A 17,414-nucleotide genomic window follows, 5' to 3' on the forward strand; every position below is an offset into this window, starting at 1 on the left:
AAAGTGTTTTGATGGAGAATTTAACACTTGGTTAGTCTGGGATATGATGAGAAGACAGAAAGGTAAAAGGCAGTGAGATGAAGGCAAGAGGAGTGGAGGAGGAGGAGGGGGGAAGGAGGAGGAGGAGGAGGAGGAGGAGGAGGAGGAGGAGGTGTGTGTTTTTATGAGTGATTGAGGAGGAGAGGAGCTTCTCCGATTCACTCGGCCAAAGCTATTTATGTGAGGATTACTCTCCCCGAGCCAGTCAGACACGAACGCTGCTGCACATCTAATTATTTAATTAGAAAGGCCGCCACACGGCAGGGGGGAGGCGGGGGAGTGGGGGTGGGGGGAGCAGGGGGGCGCTGATTGGGTGAAGCCACCAGGCCTGTCGCGGCGCCCGGACACTCTCATTACTGCTGCAATTAGCACTTCAATTGGAGCTGAAAACCTGATCTGTGGAGCTGTAATTGGGGATCCTGCAGGTCTCTGGGACCGCGGTGTGTGTGTGTGTGTGTGTGTGTGTGTGTGTGTGTGTGTGTGTGTGTGTGTGTGTGCGTGTGTGTGTGTGTGTGTGTGCGTGCGTGTGTGTGGGAGAGAGATCCACACACTTCATATGAGTCCACTATGAAAATAATTCAAGAATTATATTCAAGTTGTGTATTATATACAACAAGCACACAAAACATATGAATAAGCATAATTATTCCAACAGACTTGGATTTTTTTGAAAAAAACTAAACAAAAAGATAAAATACTTTGTCTAAAAAACACATTTGTTACTCTGAAAGACATTTGGCAGGAAGCAGCCAAGCATAAAAAACATCCCCTCATGGTCTCAAACACCCGGGCTACCTACAGTCAGAAAACTAAAAGCAAAAGGAGAATCATTAAACTACAACAATGGAAATTAAATCAATTCTTATTTGTCAAATTATCTCCAAGAACTTTATCAATTCTGTTCACGACTTTTTGAGTTGTTAACCGACCAACCAACCAGCCGATCGACCGACCGCTCAACCAACTAAACAGCTGACCGACCGACCGCTCAACCAACCAACCAACCAACCAACCAACCAACCAACCAACCAACCAACCAACCAAGTGACGAACCAACCAACGAACCGACCGACTGCCCGGACGACCAACCAACCAGCTGACCAACCAGCTGACCAACCAGCTGACCAACCAGCTGACCAACCAACCAACCAACCAACCAACCAACCAACCAACCAACCAACCAACCAACCAGCTGACCAACCAACCAACCAACCAACCAACCAACCAACCAACCAACCAACCAACCAACCAACCGACCAACCAACCGACCAACCAACCGACCAACCAGCCGACCAACCAGCCGACCAACCAGCTGACCAACCAACGACCAACCAACCAACCAACCAACCAACCAACCAACCAACCAGCTGACCAACCAACCAACCAACCAACCGACCAACCAACCAACCAACCAACCAACCGACCAACCAGCTGACCAACCAACCAACCAACCAACCGACCAACCAACCAACCAACCAACCAACCAACCAACCAACCAACCAACCGACCAACCAACCGACCAACCAACCGACCAACCAGCCGACCAACCAGCCGACCAACCAGCTGACCAACCAACGACCAACCAACCAACCAACCAACCAACCAACCAACCAACCAACCAACCAACCAACCAACCAACCAACCAACCAACCAACCAACCAACCAACCAACCAACCAACCAACCAGCTGACCAACCAACCAACCAACCAACCGACCAACCAACCAACCAACCAACCAACCAACCAACCAACCGACCAACCAACCGACCAACCAACCGACCAACCAGCCGACCAACCAGCCGACCAACCAGCTGACCAACCAACGACCAACCAACCAACCAACCAACCAACCAACCAACCAGCTGACCAACCAACCGACCAACCAACCAACCAACCAACCAACCAACCAACCAACCAACCGACCAACCAACCGACCAACCAACCGACCAACCAGCCGACCAACCAGCCGACCAACCAGCCGACCAACCAGCCGACCAACCAGCTGACCAACCAACGACCAACCAACCAACCAACCAACCAACCAACCAACCAACCAACCAACCAACCAACCAACCAACCAACCAACCAACCAACCAACCAACCAGCTAACCAACCAACCAGTTTCTGATCTTCTTCAGTAGTACTAGTAGTACTAGTCATCCTCACCTGAGCGACCTGTGCAGATGGGAACTCTTGGCCCATCATGGCAGTGAAAACACTTTCCTTCCCCCCGCAGGCGGCGATGAGCTGAGGAAGGCCTTCGATGGGCCCGGTGGAGCTTCCTGCGTCACTCCGACTCTTCCTGCTGGCCCATTTCCTGAAGAGCCAGAAGAAAGAGGATGAGGCCATTTGTGAAGTAAGAAATACACAGTAACTTCTTTCTCCACATGATGTCAAATACTTCTACTTTGGTTATGTTACAAACTCTCCAGGTTCAAGTACTGGTGTTCAAATATCTTATTGAAGGTGAATAACCTTCCTATATTCTGAATTAATGAACCATTACAGCACAGAAAAGACCAAAAACACAATTTCCTGATGCAGGCAGCCGTTAGGATGACGAGGCAGGTTTCAAACTCCAACTACTGGAGACGATCAGCAGGAGTCTCTCAATGAATTCATTCATCATTCAAACAAAATCACAAAATGACCTGCTTTAACTGAAGAATGACGCTTTTCTCCAAGGTTATGAACAACTCTACTAAGAATTATGAGAGTAGAAAATACATTTTTAATGTGTTCTGGTTTTTACTGCACATTTCTCAGTCTGTAAATATAAGTCCAGCTTATTTGCTATGAAACATGGCGGCGGTACCATCATGACGTTGGGCTGCTGTGCTGCCTCTGGTACCGGAAGGCGTCACTTTGGGACCTTTCAGCAGGACAATCAGCTTCAACACAGCAGCATGAATTAAATATAGAAGAGCTGTTTAGAAGTGAGCAGCAGTGAATCCTGACTGGAATCCAACTACCAACCTCTGCAGAGAGCAGAAATCTCTTCCTCACAATAAAACTCTGCACTTTAGTGAAAGAAAGCGGCGGCGGCGGCCAGGTGAAGGACGCTCAGAGAGAAGTTCAGAACCAGTGCTGACAGAGCTCACGCTGCTGGTGACTCCAGACGGAACCGGACTTTGTGGATCGTGAGCTGGGAGGAGCTCCAGTCACCTGAACTGCTTTAACAAATGATGCAACGAGTTCTAGGATCTTATCTAATATTCTGATCCTCCCTAAACTGTTCACCTCCAAACATTTTCTCTATTCTGAGCTTTCAAATCATGACGTGTAGTTCTTTAGAATGTTTGTGATGGAGAACAGCAGAATGGGGCGTGCAGTGGTTTGCTCTCCGCCTTCACAGGGAGGAGATTCCTGGTTCAAGTCCTACTTCAGGCTTTACTCTGCAGTTTGCATGTTATTCCCATCAATCCCTCGGTTCCCTTGAATTACTTTGATTACTTCCGACAGTCTAAAAACACACATGTGAGTTTGAATCTCTTCTTCTTCTTCTCGTTCTGCGACGGTTCTGAGATGCTCCCTGATCGCCTCAACATGAGAGATGAGAGAACCAGAGGAAGCCGAAGATCTTTAGTTCTGAAAGTGAGAACAAACCAAAGAGCCAGAGTGTGGAGCAGTGAGGGTGTCCTACCTGAACAGGTAGAGGTCCTGCTGCTCCACATGTGGCAGTGTCAGCAGCGAGGAGTCGTGCAGCCAGCGGCCCTGAACAATCATCTGGACCAGGTTGCAGATGCTGATGGACGTGACGAGCCAGCCCTCGTTGGCAGCGAGATCCAGCATGGCCTGCACCGGGAGAGCAGAGGAGCAGGATCCATCTCCAGCATCAGCAACAGGAAGAGTGAGACACCCCACCCCTCCCCCCCACCCCTCCCCCCCGCCCAAAGTACCACCATCTGGCCAACTCAAAGGAAATCAACAGCTTTTCCTCATAATCATTCATCCTCACTTATTTCTTTTGGAGGGAAGTCGGTGAGACGGGAAGTCAAACTGGTGAAGAAGCAACTGATTCAATAATAAAATCCAAATGTAACAAACAGACACAACAAAGGTATTGTTTGTGTTTGGTAGTGGGCACTCGGTGGGTGAAAGGCTGAAGACCAGCCAGTAAACGATGCTGGAGGAACTCGGCTGAATGACAAATATAAAACCACAAATAAAACCTGATTGCATCTGTTGTCTATATTAAATAATGCTGGTTGAAAGAGAAAAGCTGTTTGCTGGTCAAACACGTCCAGTCCTCTGTAGCTGACCGCCTTGAGGGGCAGTTCTGAGAAATCTTGCTGGTCTGAGCAGAACCTTTGAGTCCCTTCATGGAAATATGAAGAAATGAAAAAGGCTCCAGCTCAACGTTCCGCAGCTCGTACTGACAGGAGTCACTCCACGGTTTTACATTCATGAGCCGTAACCTGGTGAGAGGATCCAACATGTGTAGTCCACTTCCTGTTTCCGTTAAACCAGAGGTCTGCAGCCAGACACTAACATGTTTAACTATTAAAATGTTCTACTACTCATATAGTTGTACCGTATTAAGTTTTGCTTTTATGCATTTATAAAACATCAGAAGTTTGATTCAGAACAGCAGACAGTTCCTCCTATTCTCAGCAGCTCTTTTAGCTTCTCCACTCATTTTGGTTCTTTCAGATCTCCTGGATAATTTTACTTTTTCATGGTTTCAAGCACTTTTGCCATTTTTCCTGTTTAGATTTTCGAATGAATTTGCTATTTGACGTTCTATTTAATGCGTAATATTACTTAGCACTTTACTTTTTTAAGCCTCCCCGTTTTTTTATTTAAATATAATAAATGAAGGTCCACATGATTTATGAAAGAGTCACAGACATACAAGTGAGACTTTCCTGTAAAGTACTTCTGCTGTTTCAACACTCCTCCTCTGTACAGGCGTGTTAAAATGAGTCCAGCTGGTTGTACTCCGTGTTGTTGAGACGAAGGACCGCGGTACCACAAACTGAGACAAGTCTTCTCTTATTGTTTTAAAGAAGCAGTGGCCTGAACACGGTCCTGCTCACACAAACTCAACATCAAGGGCTGGAAGGTCCTTCAGTGCTTTGGGTTATTTGTTGTACCTGATGTTATCCCTGAGGCGCTTGCAGTACTTGGAGTAGAATTTGTTCAAGAGAAGCGGATAAAGAACTAGAAGAGGAGAAGAGTCAGCAGAGACACGGGGTTATTGATCGCTGGCCGTTCAGCTCCACTTCCTGCTGAAGCACTGATTCTCTGGTTCAGAAGCTCTGCAACAAACTTCATTTGTTCAAAAACGACTAAACGAGTAAAAACGAGTGCATGTTGACAGTCTGGACCCTGAGAAGCTCATTAAAATACTGAAGCTGAGCAAAGGAAGCCAGTCAGTAACGTTTCCCAGCGGCGGCTCTCACCCGGACCCAAACTGAACAGGACTGTGAGATCGGACTGACGGGTCAGGGTCCAGCAGAATGGCGTTCCTCTTGGAAGGACCGATGTGAACGTCGGAGGTCCAGACTTACGTGTTATAAGGTGATTCTATAAAGTTATTAAAACATTTAACTAGCTGAGGAAATACACTGGCGTACTAACAAAAAAAACTCTGAATGCTTCGCTTCCCTCACTTCTTACTAGTAGAAACATTTCTGGTGAAGCTCCTGGATGAGCAGGTGTATCTGACGGTGTATCTGACGGTGTATCTGACGGTGTATCTGATGGTGTATCTGACGGTGTATCTGACGGTGTATCTGATGGTGTATCTGACGGTGTATCTGGTGGTGTATCTGATGGTGTATCTGACGGTGTATCTGATGGTGTATCTGACGGTGTATCTGACGGTGTATCTGATGGTGTATCTGACGGTGTATCTGATGGTGTATCTGATGGTGTATCTGATGGTGTATCTGGTGGTGTATCTGATGGTGTATCTGGTGGTGTATCTGACGGTGTATCTGACGGTGTATCTGATGGTGTATCTGATGGTGTATCTGGTGGTGTATCTGACGGTGTATCTGACGGTGTATCTGGTGGTGTATCTGATGGTGTATCTGATGGTGTATCTGGTGGTGTATCTGACGGTGTATCTGATGGTGTATCTGGTGGTGTATCTGGTGGTGTATCTGACGGTGTATCTGACGGTGTATCTGGTGGTGTATCTGGTGGTGTATCTGACGGTGTATCTGATGGTGTATCTGGTGGTGTATCTGACGGTGTATCTGACGGTGTATCTGGTGGTGTATCTGGTGGTGTATCTGACGGTGTATCTGATGGTGTATCTGATGGTGTATCTGACGGTGTATCTGGTGGTGTATCTGACGGTGTATCTGACGGTGTATCTGATGGTGTATCTGACGGTGTATCTGACGGTGTATCTGATGGTGTATCTGATGGTGTATCTGGTGGTGTATCTGACGGTGTATCTGATGGATGTTTAACAACGTAACAGAAATGTCTGTTGATGAGCAACGTTTGGCTTTTTCTCCGACTCATCTGGGACCAAACTGTGTCTCTGAGTTCCCCGTCTGGAGAACTGGACCGTGTCCATTAACAGAACCGTGTCCATTAACAGAACCGTGTCCATTAACAGAACCGTGTCAGATCACAACCTTCGCTTCACGTGTTCGACGAAAATATCAATAAAAATGTAAATCTGTTCAATAAAAACAACCATAAAGAGTGAAAAGCAGAACGGCTTCAGGAAACAGGAGGAAACACACACACACACACACACACACACACACACACACACACACACACACACACACACACACACACACACACACACACACACACACACACACACACACACACACACACACACACACACACACACACACACACACACACACACACACACACACACACAGATCAATAATAGTGAGGAAGCAGCCGATCACCAGGCTGGCCCAGGTTAGATCTCTCCTCTGAGATCAGCAGGTTCAGGTTCATCTGCTAATGTTTACCAGTGGAACCGCGCTCAGCTCCAGCAGCAGCAGATGTTCTCTGTTCTCTGTTCTCTCTGTTCTCCCTGTTCTCCCTGTTCTCACTGTTCTCACTGTTCTCCAGCAGCAGCTTGGGATGTTCTCTCTGTTCTCCCTGTTCTCTCTGTTCTCTCTGTTCACTCTGTTCTCTCTGTTCTCTCTGTTCTCCCTGTTCTCTCTGTTCTCCAGCAGCAGCATGGGATGTTCTCTCTGTTCTCCCTGTTCTCTCTGTTCTCTCTGTTCACTCTGTTCTCTCTGTTCACTCTGTTCTCCCTGTTCACTCTGTTCTCCCTGTTCTCTCTGTTCTCCCTGTTCTCTCTGTTCTCTGTTCTCACTGTTCTCTCTGTTCACTCTGTTCTCTCTGTTCTCTCTGTTCTCTCTGTTCTCCCTGTTCTCTCTGTTCTCCAGCAGCAGCATGGGATGTTCTCTCTGTTCACTCTGTTCTCTCTGTTCTCCCTGTTCTCTCTGTTCTCTCTGTTCACTCTGTTCTCTCTGTTCTCTCTGTTCTCTCTGTTCTCCCTGTTCTCTCTGTTCTCCAGCAGCAGCATGGGATGTTCTCTCTGTTCACTCTGTTCTCTCTGTTCTCCCTGTTCTCTCTGTTCTCCCTGTTCTCTCTGTTCTCTCTGTTCACTCTGTTCTCTCTGTTCTCTCTGTTCTCTCTGTTCTCTCTGTTCTCCCTGTTCTCCAGCAGCAGCATGGGATGTTCTCTCTGTTCACTCTGTTCACTCTGTTCTCTCTGTTCTCCCTGTTCTCTCTGTTCTCCCTGTTCTCTCTGTTCTCCAGCAGCAGCATGGGATGTTCTCTCTGTTCTCCCTGTTCTCTCTGTTCTCTCTGTTCACTCTGTTCTCTCTGTTCACTCTGTTCTCCCTGTTCACTCTGTTCTCCCTGTTCTCTCTGTTCTCCCTGTTCTCTCTGTTCTCTCTGTTCTCTGTTCTCACTGTTCTCCAGCAGCAGCTTGGGATGTTCTCTCTGTTCTCCCTGTTCTCTCTGTTCTCCCTGTTCTCTCTGTTCTCTCTGTTCTCTCTGTTCTCCCTGTTCTCTCTGTTCTCCAGCAGCAGCATGGGATGTTCACTCTGTTCTCTCTGTTCACTCTGTTCTCTCTGTTCTCCCTGTTCTCTCTGTTCTCCCTGTTCTCTCTGTTCTCTCTGTTCTCTCTGTTCTCCCTGTTCTCTCTGTTCTCTCTGTTCTCTCTGTTCTCCCTGTTCTCTCTGTTCTCCAGCAGCAGCTTGGGATGTTCTCTCTGTTCTCCCTGTTCTCTCTGTTCTCCCTGTTCTCTCTGTTCTCTCTGTTCACTCTGTTCTCTCTGTTCACTCTGTTCTCCCTGTTCTCTCTGTTCTCACTGTTCTCCCTGTTCTCACTGTTCTCTCTGTTCTCTCTGTTCACTCTGTTCTCCCTGTTCTCTCTGTTCTCACTGTTCTCCCTGTTCTCACTGTTCTCTCTGTTCTCCCTGTTCTCACTGTTCTCACTGTTCTCCCTGTTCTCACTGTTCTCTCTGTTCTCTCTGTTCTCACTGTTCTCACTGTTCTCTCTGTTCTCTCTGTTCTCACTGTTCTCACTGTTCTCCCTGTTCTCCCTGTTCTCACTGTTCTCACTGTTCTCTCTGTTCTCCCTGTTCTCACTGTTCTCACTGTTCTCCCTGTTCTCACTGTTCTCTCTGTTCTCTCTGTTCTCACTGTTCTCCCTGTTCTCTCTGTTCTCCCTGTTCTCTCTGTTCTCTCTGTTCTCCCTGTTCTCTCTGTTCTCACTGTTCTCCCTGTTCTCACTGTTCTCCCTGTTCTCTCTGTTCTCCAGCAGCAGCCGTTATTTATTCCATCACATCAACGTCCAGCCGGTTTCTGTTTCTCAACATCAACGTAACGTTCAGCTCTTCCTGAACATTACGGAACTCTACCGTCTCTCTGACTCGTTCTACTCCAGGACTTTACATCAATGTACTAACTTTTTTTATATCAAGAAATTTGTTCCTGAAAGTTTTAAATATAGCTGGAAAACTTACTGATGCACTGAAATCTGTTAAAATCCACAATTAGTTCTCCTTTTGAAAAAACTAATGCTGATTCAGCTTAAATTAGCACACAGAAATAATTACTGTTTTCCAATAACAACAAATCATTAAAAGTCTAGTTATTAATCTAATGTTAATTTAACTCAAACTTTCTGATCTCTTTATATATTCATGTATATATGTGCCATATATCTAATCATAATTTAAAGAGACAATATGTACATCAGATACCTTTATGTTGTGAACCAGCAACCTGCAAACAGGCAGCGTGACTATGTACCGTCATCGCTCCTCTCCGGTCTGACACACACTGAACTCTTTCTGATGCACATTAGAGCCTTTTTCTTTCCTTTCTGCTCTTTGTGAAGACGTTTTTCTGTCAAATCCTGTGGTGCTGTAGCAGCTTTCTGTGGTCATAGAGTGACCTCTAGTGGTCACACATTGTGTGGAACATATATTTGATATATCTGTTGCTTCTTAATAGAATGACTGACCAAACAACAAAAACCTTTCTGGACTTGTGGTCTAGAAAATATGGTAATTGGGTGTGTTGAGTATGAATACATTAAATTTGAACTATTTTCAAAGCATATTGCTTTTTTTTTTGTTTTTTTTTTAGACTAGTCGGCTCGTTTTAACTAACCCTTTGTTTGGCTGACTTTAGAACTGAGTAACGACCACGAACAGAGCTCCAGGCTTCGTAGTGTTTTTCCTTCTTTCTGATTGGATTTCTGCGAGGACGGACTCCAACGGTTGGCTAGCTTCAGTAGCTACAGCACAACTCAAAACAAAACTAGATTTAACTGTATTTCTCTTCGGGACTCAACGGACAGCAAGTCAACGTCTGGCTCAACGCTGCCCCCCCACGGTGAAACCTGGTATTACAAGAGAGGCTGTGAAGTCTCACCTGACAGACCCGGATGGCGTTGTCCAGCACGGTCTTGGTGTCGGTGGTGTAGTCGGTGCAGGGCAGCGGGGCGTGGCTGAAGTGGGCCTGCAGGAGCAGGTGGGTCTTGGTGTGGGCGCTGTCGTAGGAGTGGGGGTTGACCTGCAGGGGGAGCTGCTGAGCCAGCTGGCTGTTCAGCTGGTCCTCGTTGTGTCTGACAGGCAGCTCGGCGTACTCCTCCGCATCCTGCAGGAGATCAAGAGTCAGACCTCAACATCTGTCCTGTCACCCCCCCCCCCAGCAGCTGCTGCCCAGGAGGGAGACATGTTTGAATTATGTACTTTCAAAAATATAAACTTCCAACTGAAAGATTCACATTTGGAACTGAAAGAGGTGAAACCTCAGATTTCTCTTTTGGAGTTGTCCTGAGGTTGTTGTGCAAAGAGAGATGCAGAGACACGCGTTGATCCTCTCGTCTCTCCAACTCGGCTTTGTCTAATGTAGTCCCATCAACAGGCGGTGCTGGAGGCATTACCCCCCCCCCCCCTGGTGTTCACTGTTTCCAGCCTCCATCCATCACTGGAGGAGCTGAGCGGGGGGGATCATGGCTGACTGATGGATCTCTCAGTGTGTCTGCATATGGATGTGCTGGAGAAGGACGAGGCTCCACAGCGGCTCTACAGCTCCTCTGTAGTGGCTGCCTGAAGCTTTCACTAACTTAAACATAAAGAAATGATTTCATCTGCTTCTTAATGCTCTGATCTACACCTCACACTCTGAGTACTTCAGAAGTACTTATATTCATCACATCTTAAGGAAGCTGGAGCATTCATGTGTTGTCTGAGGCCCGTTCACACGTTTTCAGAAACTGCAGGACTTTTGTTGCATGTCGGTGTTTATTTACACAACTTTTCAAAAATGGGTCCCAAAGTGGAACTTTTGGAAAACGCTCCGTCTCCATGGAAACGGAGAGCATGATGTTTTTGAGGTAAATGAAAGTATTTGAATATTACAGCTTGTGTATTTGTGTTCCGTGTCTCAGTGACACAGGGAATCACACGTAAGGCCCACGAGCCTCAACGCCGCGCTGTCAGGGGCAGTTTGTGAAAACACCCATAATGCAACAGCTCAAGGAGTTCTTTACACAGTTCACTGGATTTTTTTTGTTGAGATTGGAATAATTTTGGTTTAGTAATTGTTTAGTTGTTTAGGAATCCGTCTACATATAAATGTAGACGGATTCCCTGTGACTCAACAAAGAAAAAGTTTCCAATTTAAATTTAAAGCTTATTATGGCGCCGTTGTACCGGTCCGGCACGCTCAACATGAAACTCGGCTGTTTGAGACCCCGGAACTAATATGTCTTTCACACCCCTACTTTATGGTAAAGGCTCTTAAACTTTTGCTCTGACCTGTTAATGTATTAAAAACCTCCAAATATTGTGTTGCTCATCCCACAAACGCATGTTTCCTACAAATCTGGGAGATTTTAAGCAGAAATTCCCAGCAGAATAATTCCCACATGAAACGTACATGAAGACACAATGAGGAGAGGCGAGTGAAACAGTTTGAGCATGGGCGGTGGTGGTGGGGGGTGGAGGTGCAGCGAGGTGCAGAGGGGGGTGGGGGTGGGGGGTGTCGATCATCAGCAACACGCTGCTGCAATTAGGGGCAACTGTAGGGGCTTTGGGGCTGTTGCAGGGAGGCAGATACACTTTGGTCTGCTTCCAACTGCATGTGTGTGAAGCAGAGTGATGACCCCCCCCCCCCCCCCCCCCCCCCCCATATGCTGTCGTGTCATTATTCAACCACTGAACACATGGACTGAGCTGGAAACACAAAGCATCAGTACAGGAAGAATCAACAAGTTTGAGGTGAAACTGGACGTAAGTGTCGAGTTAAAATCGATGAAATGCAGAATAAATTAGCAGCTATGATTGTGATCAGTCACAATGAGGTGAACATGTTGATTAAAGTGGGAAAATCCTGGTCTGAATGACAAAATGATGGTAATTTCAAGGGATGCATAATACTGATAGCAGTATTGGGTCTGGTACTGCATGACGGACTCGTTCAAAGTCCACAGTTTGGAGATTCTTTAATATTAATGAGAACGGAAACCGTAAGACTGTAAATGAGTGAATCACCAGCAGCTTCCTCAGCAGAGAGACGAGGACCAGCAGAGTGAACTTCATGTTGCTCAAGAGTTTAACTGCTCAGTGGATCAGGAGGATTTCACCCACAACCAGAGGAAAAGGATTTTATTCAAACTCCACAAACAAACCAAACCACCCACCAACATAAAGATTAGGTTTTCTATTCAAGAGTAACTCATACAAATATTCCAAGAGTTGTAGTTTCTATTGTTGATCCTGATGTCCCCGGTACAGGGTGCAGTGGTCGGCGCTGCTCTCGTCCATGTCAGGCCATTAGATTACATGTTCTCACTGTGCCTGTGAGGGTTTTCTCTGGACACTGGACAGCGCTCAGATTAAGTCTTACTCTTCTGGTCAGTTTCAGGTAACCTTAAGATCAATCCACTGGAAGATAAAGAAGCCTACAGAGGTGACCACTCTCTACCAAATGTTAAATACATCAAATAAAAAGTGTCTGGAAAAAAGCGTGAAGTTTTCCAATCATTATTTCTAGAAAATTCCATTTGAAAAGACAACAGGCATTTCCTTTTTTGGGAACATTTTCATGTAATAAAGTACTATGCTGGAGCACATTAGATTGTATGGGGGGATTTGCCCATCCCCCACAGTGGAAGGTGTAAAAAGCCTCATTCTCAGGTTGACCCCAGCAGTCAGAAGCCGTAGGGGGACGGCCTCACCGGCACGTAGGAGGTCAGCTGGGAGGAGGAAGAGCCGCTATAAAGGAAGCTAATGAAGCTCAGCCAGAGGTGCTAATTTGACAGGATGGACTAACGACGGTGTGCAGAAGCAAATCATCTAATCAGAAGAGAGAGAACACACTCCCCCAGGAATAATGAGTCATCTGCTACGAGGACGGCCTCGTTTACACAACGTACGCACTGTTGTTTCAGAAAAGTTTCACGTTTACACCGAAACAATGTCATTTCCACAGAAACGGCAGAAACACTGAAAACAATGTAGTTTTCATGTTGGTCCACTAGTGGAAAGTACACACACACACACACACACACACACACACACACACACACACACACACACACACACACACACACACACACACACACACACACACACACACACACACACACACACACACACACACACACACACACACACACACACACACACACACACACACACACACACACACACACACACAATAATGAGCTCTAAACATGAACACTGGGAGAACATGGACTTTTTCATGGACAGACCACCAAGTTGGATTGTTATTACGATGACTGTCAAAATAAAAGTACCAAGTTGGATTGTTATAAAAGTGACTGTAACAATAAATCTGGACAGGGAGTCTCCAGGGATGCGTGTCTGACGTGTCAACTATCTGCTAATAATAATAATAATAATAATAATAATAATAATCAACCTGAGGGTCAACATTAGTGTACAAGTCACATTAGACCCCAAATGCAAGACAAGCTGCTTCAGAGCCATTTCCTGGAACAAAGGCTCATTTCAAAAGGCGTTATGACTGCGGTTCAGGACTCTGAAGTATCTGGTTCTGCTTTGACAAACAAAATCAAACAAGATAGATTGTTTTCAATTTATTCTTTAATTTATGAGTTGAGATGTCTGAGTAACACTTTGCTGCTGTGCAAAGGGAACAAAGTTGTTTAGAAGCATTATTTGTTCCCATTGTTGTTGGTTAAAAGGCACCATTCACTACTTTTGAATTCAATATTGAAGTTTAATTGCAAAATAAAATCTTTCATTTCATAGCAACTATGAATTTTAACCTATTAAGTGAAATGAAGCCTCAGTTTTCATCTCAATGCAGAACTTCTGTCTCCCAATACTAATAAGTGCTATATGGAAGCTCGCTCGCTCGGTCAGCATTCATTACCTAAGATGCCATACTTCAGTGTGAACGTGGCAGTACATCCAGAAAGGAGGAGTATTGCATAGAAAATGAAATATTGAGAATGGACTAAATGGTGCTCATCACACCTTGGTAGATATCATGGTCTCTTCTATAGCTTTCAATTTGTTCATAACGCAATTCTTACTTTAATTTTACTTAAAAAAATGTTCAAAACTTTTTACCAGGATTTCTTCTTTAAAAATACCAGTCGGATTCTCTAATTACTGTTTTTTCTCGGCGGCCAGTCACACCTTTATAAGTATTTCCCAACGGTAGATGATTTGGGACAGAAATTTGCGTGAAAATATTGAATTGAATCAAAATAGTGGTTATCGTCCCTTTCTAATGTTGGTTAATCTCACCTGTTATTCTTTCTGCTTCTTATTTTAAAAAATCTGTTTCATAAAAAGATAGATAGATAGATTGATAGATATAGAGAGAGAGAGAGAGAGAGAGAGAAAGAAAGTGACAGCAGCCTCTCATCAATGATGTAACTTCCTTGGAGGAAGTATTGGAGCTAATCCAGCTTGTTGTGTTTCTTTAGAAAGTGAAACAGCAAAGAAAGGTTTGTCTTGTTCCGAGTCTGATCAGGAAAAGATGTGATTCCATCCTGGAGGAACCGAGTCTTCTGATCCACTTTGACATGACGTGTTTCCATTCAGTTCAGGTTTTAATCAAGTTGTTGTGTCCATGTAACCAGAGCTGCCAGGAGTCAGACCAGCGTGGACCTACAGCGAGTCAATACTCAGTTTATCTGCTACAGAACGGCTCCGAAAGAAGAAATGAAGAATTTAAAGCATCTAGTCTGGAGGAAACACTTCTGACTCAATTCTAATGAAAACATCTGACGGACATTTTCAAAGCAAGGAAACACTGAACTTTCCATGAAAGAGTGAAGAAACACTTTGTGACCTCTCTGGGGAGAGATCACCTCTTCCAGCGGTATGGCTGGGTTGGTAGAGCGGTCCTCTCCCAATCGGAAGGTTGCAGGCCGATGGTGCAGATTAGCAGCCTGTCCTCCGTCAGTCTGCCCCAGAGCAGCTGTAGCTACATACGTAGTTTACCACCATCCAGTACGGAGGGAATGACTCATGCAATGGAAAGCGTCTTTGAGCGCGATATAAAACCTCTGCATTAATCTAAAAAACCTGCACATAAGCTTGTCATTAGTATAACAAGACTGTGTTCTTTACTGAAAGGACGGTGGCCAGCAGTGTTTTGTGTGTGACTGTGAACGGCAGCAGGTGTACACAGAAGACGACTCACAGTGAGGACAGAGAGCAGCTCGGGGATGGGCAGCTCGGCTCGCAGACGCTCTTTAAACGTCCGGATGGTCTGATGCTTCAGGTAGTAATAGGACGAGATGCGGCCGTAAGTCAGCGGCTCGATGGTTCGGTCATCCTGAAGATTTGACACAAAATACCAACATTAAGCTCCACAAGCTACTGACGCGCTGGAGATCATAGTTTGCTAAAGCACACACACCTCTTGTATCTCGATGCAGTAGGAGCACTCCAGCTCCCTCAGGCTTCGCTCCACCAGGCCTGACAGATATTTATTGATGGACTCGGGGCTGACGTCTTCCAGGCTGTAATAACTGAACAACACAAAGCAGGCATGAATATAGAGGGAAAGACTCTGAGTCTCTGCACAGCAAATTCTGAACTGTACATGTATAATCCAAATACATGTGAATGTCAGAATAAATCTAGGTGCTTTGAATCTTTGAGTTAGAACGTGTTGCAGCCTTCAGACTGAGCTGTCATGTAGGAGTCCTCCAGACGGAGCCTGCAGACAAAGACAACCTTCTGATATGTTGTTTCACGAGAACGAAATGAAGAAGTCCATTCACTCATTCAGGCTGGAACCATGTTGAACATTAAGTATTTCTCTTCTCTTCTGGAAAGTAGGTTTTTTTCAATAAATGTTTGACTTGTTTCGGCTCTGTACTCCCGTAACAGCTGATATAAAGAGCAGTGACGTGCAGTCAGGGTACTAAACAAGTACTGAACAAGTACTAAACAAGTACTGAACAAGTACTAAAACAAGTCACGCAAGTGATCCAACATCAAAACGACATTGTGGTTCTGCCGGTTCTAAGTAAAGAAACATTGTTTTCAAAACATTACCGTGTAAACGCTGAACTTTTCTAAAACGAACATGCAAAGATGTATATTTTCAATTTTCAAACTGTAAACAGGTTTTAATCTCATATCAAGAGAAGACTTCAAGCTAAAAACATTCAAATGGAGCTGATTCTGATGAACCGGGTGTCATGACATGGAAGGTTCCTCGTTATAGAACCTCACTGAACACCACCAGCAGCGGCAGGGTGAAGTGTCCCTCCTCTCTCCCACACAGTTTGGTGTTTGACGCCCAGCTGAGGGAGAAAAGCTTCGCCTCTGCCAGGAAATGATTCCCAGGTTCCTCTGTTATTACCTGAAATAGGACGACCAGTGGCTGAAATGGCTTCCATGCTCCGCTCTGCTGAGTAACAGTTACCACATGAGGCGCAGCACCACAGTAATCACAGGCAATCTTCATTAACTCAAAATGCCAATATTTGTGCATTGTGTGTGCATGTTGACCAACATTGCAATGCTTCCTGTAGAAATGGCTCAAAACACGGTGAAGACTCTAGAACAATCTTTTCAATGGTTAAATAAAAGCAGCATCAGTGGTTTTCTTCTGAAAGTAATTCCAGACAAACAGCAAATAAGAAGAATGTTTTTATTACTGTTGGGTATGTATACTACTTACCTATACGTAGTTAAGATAAAAAACAAAGGAGAAGGACTGCTGTGTATCCTGGAGGATGAACGCTGGTGACCATCTCTTTAGGAACTAAATGCAGTGTGTGATCACGGACTATTACTTTGGCTCGTGTCTTTAAGTGGCTCTGCTCTTTATATCTTCTCAGACAAGAGTTTCCGTTAATAAAGCAACAAACAATTCAAAGTTCTCCAACAATTATTCAAGAAAATATGTCCCTGCTTTTGGTATGTACTTGATATTTATTCCGATGCTGTTTCACATCCAGCTTCTCTTCTGTTGCGTTTAGTTCTGCTTTGTGAAAGAAGCTTTTTAAGAAGGAACTCTGGAAGTCACGGGAGATGGCTTGAGCCTCGGGTAGACTTCATATACATAATTTCAATTTGATATTGCTTATGTTTGACAATTTATTCATAAAGATTGGAGTATAACTAAAAAATTGAAAAGTAAGGACAACTTTTTTCAGTCGAGCGTTGGACAATTGGAATACAGGGATTAAAGGACAGTGCAGTGTTGTAACTGTTGTCCAATAGAAATAAAGCACAATAAGGAATGCCACATATAGTGATGCAGTCACAGGGTTGCCGATTGGTGTATTGGTTAGTACTCCTGAGGCTTGAGGATAAACACTTGTTCTCCTCGAGGTTTACTTCTGCAGGATTTGCATTTCAATCTTAATAAATCCATTCTTGTTAGGTTAAACCAAG

At 45.0% G+C, this 17,414-nt stretch overlaps 1 protein-coding gene across 1 annotated transcript in view; it reads right to left on the minus strand.

Moving 5' to 3' along the window:
• Positions 1–17,414, minus strand: part of ascc3 (activating signal cointegrator 1 complex subunit 3) — a 218,626-nt gene that overhangs the window by 3,585 nt on the left and 197,627 nt on the right. Inside the window, exons 35-39 of the mRNA XM_080471968.1 lie at positions 15,421–15,532; positions 15,202–15,336; positions 9,922–10,146; positions 3,682–3,833; positions 2,205–2,355 (exon numbers count right to left, since the gene is read on the minus strand). Coding sequence (XP_080328094.1) covers positions 2,205–2,355; positions 3,682–3,833; positions 9,922–10,146; positions 15,202–15,336; positions 15,421–15,532 — 775 coding nt within the window. The remainder of the gene's footprint in view (positions 1–2,204; positions 2,356–3,681; positions 3,834–9,921; positions 10,147–15,201; positions 15,337–15,420; positions 15,533–17,414) is intronic.

The sequence above is a fragment of the Lipophrys pholis genome (assembly GCF_963383615.2).
Source record: "Lipophrys pholis genome assembly, chromosome: 9".
NCBI classification, from domain to species: domain Eukaryota; kingdom Metazoa; phylum Chordata; class Actinopteri; order Blenniiformes; family Blenniidae; genus Lipophrys; species Lipophrys pholis.